At 41.4% G+C, this 7,078-nt stretch overlaps 2 protein-coding genes across 2 annotated transcripts in view; one reads left to right on the top strand and one right to left on the bottom strand.

The window, feature by feature from the left end:
* Nucleotides 1-5,314, top strand: part of LOC113215586 (uncharacterized) — a 13,962-nt gene extending 8,648 nt beyond the window's left edge. Inside the window, exons 2-6 of the mRNA XM_052276682.1 lie at nucleotides 1,809-1,936; nucleotides 2,042-2,223; nucleotides 2,297-2,533; nucleotides 2,612-2,716; nucleotides 2,838-5,314. Coding sequence (XP_052132642.1) covers nucleotides 1,833-1,936; nucleotides 2,042-2,223; nucleotides 2,297-2,533; nucleotides 2,612-2,716; nucleotides 2,838-5,209 — 3,000 coding nt within the window. The 5' untranslated portion in view covers nucleotides 1,809-1,832 and the 3' untranslated portion in view covers nucleotides 5,210-5,314. The remainder of the gene's footprint in view (nucleotides 1-1,808; nucleotides 1,937-2,041; nucleotides 2,224-2,296; nucleotides 2,534-2,611; nucleotides 2,717-2,837) is intronic.
* Nucleotides 5,242-7,072, bottom strand: LOC113215590 (uncharacterized). The gene is made up of 5 exons (XM_052276691.1): nucleotides 7,050-7,072; nucleotides 6,790-6,834; nucleotides 6,582-6,670; nucleotides 6,165-6,390; nucleotides 5,242-5,699 (listed from the first exon to the last, which is right to left on the bottom strand). The coding sequence occupies exons 2-5, from the start codon at nucleotides 6,808-6,810 to the stop codon at nucleotides 5,490-5,492; spliced, it is 546 nt and encodes a 181-aa protein (XP_052132651.1). The 5' UTR covers nucleotides 6,811-6,834; nucleotides 7,050-7,072; the 3' UTR covers nucleotides 5,242-5,489.
* Nucleotides 7,073-7,078: the final 6 nt, after the last annotated feature.

Genomic DNA, 7,078 nt, shown 5'->3' on the forward strand with positions numbered 1-7,078 from the left:
ATTATTATTAATAGTAGGGGGTTGACTTTATATTCAGCTTCCATGTCATCATCATCAGATTCAACTGATTTGTTTTCTTTGCGCAGTCTTCTGCAGTTTGAAATGTAGGTTTCTAGGATAGCTTCTGTGTCCCACAGAATAGTTTTGGGGTCGCCCCCAGCCTCTTTAAAAATTGACAAGGAATAGGCTGAAAAGAAAAATCATAGTCATGGCTACAAATCAAAAATGAATTTACAGTATATTGAGAGAACCATTCCAGGTTTAGTACACACTAAATGGGTAAGGACAATTGTTGTACTTAGGCAAGATGTGTGTAAATCAGTTCAAAATTTTTATCTTTGTTACATACAAAGTAAAGCATTTGTACCTGGCCTAGGTACAAATTGTCCCTCCCCATTTAGAGTGCATATATACCCACCAAAAGCAACATCAATAATGTCGGGGTCCACCCCAACCAAACCCATTTTTCCTCGGGCACTGACACCCTCTTGAGTGAGCAGTTCGTCTGGCACAAAATATGATATCATTCTTAGATATAATTTTTTGGGCCTCTTGCAGTACTTTCTCCTCAACCGTGCTACTTGCAAAGGGTAAATGTAAACTTTTTTCCCAAAAAGCTCTAGCTGTAAATGAAAAACTCTTTGTTACAATAAGTTAGACAAAGAATGAGAAAAACATTAGTGGTTTTGAGGGTATTAACTTGCCTTGTCTCGGCCTGGTTTCCAGCACTCTAGACTACGAAACTTCTCCTGAATGGCTAACCTTTGAGTGGGCGTTGGTACCTTGGGTCTACGTTTGGCCCTACTGACAGATTGATGTTGGGCAACCCCTAGAAACAATTGAAGCATTGAATATCGAGTCGAATTTACCATTGATTTTGTGGTGCGCTTTTAGTTTAATTCAATATACCTGATGGTCCCGCCTCAAGGAGAGACTGGTTTATCTCATGCAGATGGTTTGCTGTCCCCAGCACCTGTTGCATCCGTTGTTTTTCTTGCTCCTGACGTCTGGCACCAAGAGCTTGGTCTTTGGCAACTGGCGATTTGTTCGGCCCCACGTTAAGTAAACGTAAATCTTTTTGAAGTCCTGTTGCAACACCAAGTCCAATACTATCAATTTGCAATAGTAAGGTTAAGACGGCAGGGTAAATGGGGGAAATAATCCAGAGAAAAGGATGTCACTCCACAGATAATAACTAGCTTTAGGGAGACGACACTTACCAACAGAAAGGATCTCTCCGTCAACGTCCTCCTCAAATACATCCTTCCCCTTTACTTTTCCTTTAAAGCAAGAGAATTTTACTGTAGCTCCCACGGCAAAGTCGCCCTTTATTTTGTCTTGCCGGACAACATCGACGGCAGCCGGCGAGGATGAAAATATCAAAGCAAAAAATAACCGACCCATGGCCAACTGTTGTGCAGGTGCCACTTAATTATTTTTATTATTTTATTAAATGAAGTATAAATTAAGTTAATTTCTAATCCCTCACAGCGAGCGCAAGTCAGTCGCCATGACAGTAAGAAAATAAACAACATTACTGCCAATACAAGTTCTTTTGAAGACATCTACTATTTGAATGTCTAACGACAAAATCATAAATTTGAAACATTCTTCAATAATATTTTTATATCCAAAAGAAAAAAACTGGTAATCTCGGGTTTTAGAGTCACGACACAGGAAGACGACGTATTTTTCGATATTGTAGGTTGGCAGCGCGCGCATCGTGCTTGTTTGTGTATGGTTGTTGTTGTTACTCCCAAGTGGCCGGTTGTCGAAATCGAAATCAATGGTAACTTCACATTTCACAGTAAACCATTGAAACCATTACTACCATGAGTCAAAATAATAGACCACCGGCAAGGAAACGAAAACGTAGACCTCAGCAACCGGATAATGATAATGACAATGAAGGAGGACCCTTAAACGTAGAATTTTGGTAGGTACCTTTCTCACTTAACCTCCGAAACATCCTTGCTGCAAGAATAAATTGGTTGATGCATTTCAACACACTAACACTGATCTCTTGTATTTATTGACACAGTGATGCGCCGTCCATGAGTACGGAAGAGTTTGCATCCTTAGAGGGCATTGCTTCACTGGAAACCGTAGAAAACCCTTTGGGGTTAGAGAGCTATATTTCAACACAACAGCATGACTTGACTACCCTTGAAAATTTTGTGGAGTTTGATACTGCTTTGAATCTTAACAAGACATCTGAAATAGGTAAGTTCAGTAGACTGATAAACGTTTATGCTTAGAAATGAAACGAATTACACTTTTACATTTTCTTTGTTAGCTCCAGACAATCTCAGCAGCTCCACTGCATCAACCAGTCGATTCTTAACTGCAAGGTGTGATATCCCTGCTGCCCCACCTGATCAACATTTTGAAGAAGTCTCGTCAGAAACACCTTCTGTTGAACATGAGGTATCTTTTCAATCGTCAGTGACTACAATTCAGAAGAACAATCAAATTGACAGTACGGCTTTACATCATCCTGAAGAGGAATTTCTTGTTGTTCCTATGAGTGATTGTGAGTCTCCCCTTACCTTACATCTTTCCACTGTTATATTTTCCTTGTATTATAGCTATTCTGTTTACTCTGTTTTAGGTGTATTAACAGGTCATACTGATCATGCAAACCATATTTTAGAGAGCTTCCCACCTCTGATTGTAGCCACGGAAGATGATGTCTCTTTAACTGATTGCATACCAGGTACTTTATTAAATTATATTAATTTTGTTGAAATCAAAATATTGAAAGTCAAAACAACAAAATGTTAGGTTTATTCTAATACTATGTCAAGCATTCAAATTTCTCACATATTTTTTTCCAGAACCTCCCTGGATGTGTTCTGATTCAGAAGAAGAAGCTCCTGATGAAACACCAACTGTTGACTTTCAAATCCTACTAGCTGATGAAAATCCTGTGTTTGAAGAGACAGTAGAGGATGAGAGCCCAGCACATCACCATGATCAGCCATTGTTTCCTGGATCAGCTATCACCATCAAAGAGAGTTTTATATCAATTTTATCTCTTGTGCAATCCGAACATATGAGTGGGAAGGGTTTAGGTAGATTATTAAGTCTCATTTCTCTGCATATGCCCCAACCTAACAACTTTTTCAAAAGTGAACATTTATTTTATGAAATGCTTGATCAAAATGATGAACCGGTTCATGTATTTTATTTTTGCAGTGTATGCTATAGGAGTTGTAGCTCTGACAAGGATTTATGTTCTGTGTGCACAGATGATACCAGAACCGTTCAATATTTTATATCCTTTCCTTTGGTTCCCCAACTTAAACGTATTTGTGAACGGTCAAATTTTGTACATGATATTAATTATAAGAATAGGAGGGGGAAACAAAATCAGCACAACCATGAAGATATTTATGACGGCAATCTTTACAAGCAGGCAGAAGAGAAATTTGTTCCTGGAGCCACTAATCTTACTTTAATGTGGAACACAGATGGCCTCCAAGTTTATAAGTCTAGCTCTTTTTCTTTGTGGGCTTGGTATTTTGTCATTAATGAGCTCCCACCCGAAAAACGTTTTCTAAGTGAAAACTTGATACTGGGTGGGATTTGGGGAAGTACTACAAAGCCCCACCCAAATATTTTTCTGCAACCCATTTTCAAAGATGTAAAGCTGATTGAAGAAGGCATAAATGTTACTTTTTATGGTGATGAATTCCAGAGCAAAGTTCACACTAGTGTCCTCTGTGGGACTGCTGATGCGCCTGCCACAGCCATGTTTCTAAATTTGAAGCATCCTTCTGGTTTTTATTCCTGTCCGGTGTGTGAGTGTGTGGGCCTTAATTCAGATGCTACTGGGAAAGTAACAGTGTTTCCCTACCATGAAAATTGCCCACTGAGAACAATGGAGAAGTATGAGAACCAGGTAAAGTTTGCTGTTGACAATAAGGTCATCATTAACACTGATTCACAAAATCGACCAGAATGCTGTGGTGTCAAAGGCCCAACCTTGCTGTCTTACATGGTACCTGAAATGTTTTCTAGCAGTGCAGTAGATACAATGCATTGCGTTTATTTGGGTGTAATGCGCCAACTGTTACACCTGTTTTGTGATCGAGATCATAGAGATGAACCGTATTCCATCTATAGTAAAATTAAGATTCTTAATAGTAAGCTGAAGTCAATTAGAGTGCCTCATTTTGTAGAGAGAATTCCACAACTCATTGATAAACTGGTGTATTGGAAAGCCTCTGAGTTGAGGACGTTTTTGTTTTATCTGTGTCTCTGTGTACTTAATGGTGTATTAGATGCAAAATATTTTGACCACTTGATGTTATTTGTTCAAGGAGTAGCCCTGTTAAATTCCTCTAGTGTTAGTGATTTTGATTTAGTTAGAGCAAGGTTGCTTTTGGACAAATTTGTTAAAGATTTTCAGTCTCTCTTTGGATTGAGAAACATGTCCCATAACGTCCATAAGTGTCTCCATTTACCTTTAGTTGTGGAAAATTTGGCTCCATTGCATTTAGTTAACTGTTTCAAATATGAAGACATGAATGGTAGGATTGCCAGATTAGCTCATGGGTCAAGACATGCTGGACTCCAGATTTATTCCAATCTATCGATGGTCACCCAACTACCACTGCTTATTCATAGCATGAAATCTGGACCTGCCAAAGAGTACTGTGTAAAGCTTTCCAATAAGTGGATGAGGCTAAAGCTATCTGAAAAAATTTCAAATAGTGTTTATTCGGTTGGATGTCATTCTCCTATTATGGATAATACTTCCTATGTAAAAGAAGATCTTGCTAAAAATGGCTTCTTGTTGGAATCGAATGATGTTACAGTTACATTGTTCCATCGTCTTTTGAAAAACAAGTTGTTGTATGTTTCTAGTAGTTATAAGCGGGGCCAACGCATCTCTTCATTTGTGCAGTACCACAAACACTCTGTAGTAAAATATGGAAATTTGGATGTGTTTGTTAAAGTTACTTGTAAGTGTTTGTTAAGTTGTAGCTGCCAAAAAAAATTCCTTGCTATTGTAAAACCCTATGAAACTGCGGTAGCTTTTGAAAATGAGTGTGTAACTGTCAACCACATTATGAAATGTAAACCCTCTGGTGAGGATAATGATGTTATAGACATATCTGAGATAGAAACCATAATGTATCTGATTCACATCAATGAAGAATCTTATATTGCTAAACCTTTGAATGATTTTGAAATGGAGTAAAAATTTTCACCACCAAAACACCTTGGTTTTATGATTGTGTCGATCTTCCCCTGCCATCGTCAACACTTACACGAAGTTGAATTCGCCCCTCCCGGACACCAAACAGCCCGCGCAGGCGAGTGACGTCATGAGATTGATGACGTCGGAGGTGCCCGATTAGAGGACAAAATTATTGCATTTTTACAGAGAAAATTATGAGACGTTTTATGACAGTTGCGACGGTGATAATTAAGTCATAAATTGCTCATAAATTGGTGTCATACATTTGTCATAATTTGTGTCATAGATTCCTCATAAGTAATCGATAATCCAGTAATACCAGAGGCGACAAAATTATGACAACTTTATGCCTTACTTTTCTACGCGGGCTGCGCAGCACCGCCTCCACGACGACCGCGTGGTCGACGAACAGCTTCGAGTCGAGGCGCTGCAGCTGCCAGTTGGCCAGCCGCTCGATCGGGGACTTGCCGTGCTCCGTGTGCCACTGGACCTAGACCGAGAGAGAGAGAGAGGTGAGGTATGAGGCCGAGGCGTGGACCACTTGGATACTCCATATACTACACACTGGAAAAAAAAATCCAAACGTATTCCAGATATTACAAAAATATTCCTGATATTCCAAAAGTATTCTACGTACTCCGCTAAAAATTTCCCGACATTTCACAAAAAAATTCCAAATATTCCAAGAATATTTCAGATCTTCCAAAAGTATTCTAGATATTCCACGAAAAAATCTAGATTTTCCAGAAAATATTCCAGATATTCCATGTACACCAAAAATGTGAGTGGTCGATCCCTCGTATGAGACGCTCAAGATACCAAAGGTCCAGAAACGTATTGAGCGTTTTGAGTTCGCCCCCCCCCCAACCCAAGTATCAAAAAATCGAAATTTCCGCCTGAAAATGAAGGTGCTGGTACGGTAATAAACAGCTTCGCGAGAGTCCGGCGCACTCACGACATAGTTGACGTCCAAGCTGTGCGTCAGGTTGAAGGACTGCCCGCTCGCCGGCTTGACGCTGAACGCGCAGTGCACCTGGTCGCGGGGCCAGTCCTCGGTCCGGTACGGCCAGCACCAGCCCCGGAGCGTCGTCTTGCGCACCGCGGTGACGCGGTTGGTGCCCTCGCCGACGGTCTCCAGGACGCCGACGGCGGACTTGGCCGAGAGGACGTGCTCGGACACGCTGCGGACACACGACGACGCCGCCGCCGGCAATTCAGTTTGAATCACGATAAAGCGAGCCAATACCAATGTGACTGACAGTGCACACTCAAAAACAAAGGTGCGACTACTGCACGAATGCCTCTGATTTGTTTTCCAATAGAGTAGCAGGAGTGCAGTCGAGCCCGTGTCGGCCGATTGCGTTCGACTCACCCGCTCGACGTGAGTTCGGGCACCCACATTTCGCTCGCGTTCAGGACGACACGCGTCTCAGCTTTCGGCAGGAATGGGTCCTCCCAGTTCTATACGTGCGGACAGGGCGCAAGGGACAGAGGGGGAGGGGGTAGTCATTTCACATTGAATTGATCGCTGAATCACGTGTAACCAGTGTAAACTCTCTTGCACAAGTCGAAAAACTCACCAGTACCATTCCGGCGTCCATGGTCGATATAGAAAAATCTCGGCTCTGCAAATTATTTTTTAAAAGTTGTATATTATTTATATTTGCGCAGACACACGAGTCTTTACGAACAAACGCCCCCTCCCGCCTCCCACGACAAAAAGGAGACAAAACACAAACACAACGCCCGAAATGTGCGCGCATCAATGTTCAAATGTGAGCGTGTAAGTCCTCGTGCTGCGTCTGCACCAGGAACAACAACAACACCCCGCCACACTCACCACTCGGAGGCGCAGTGGGACCAGGATCA

Source organism: Frankliniella occidentalis, unplaced genomic scaffold (genome assembly GCF_000697945.3).
Source record: "Frankliniella occidentalis isolate FOCC.00 unplaced genomic scaffold, Focc_3.1 Scaffold9, whole genome shotgun sequence".
Taxonomy (NCBI): Eukaryota; Metazoa; Arthropoda; class Insecta; order Thysanoptera; family Thripidae; genus Frankliniella; species Frankliniella occidentalis.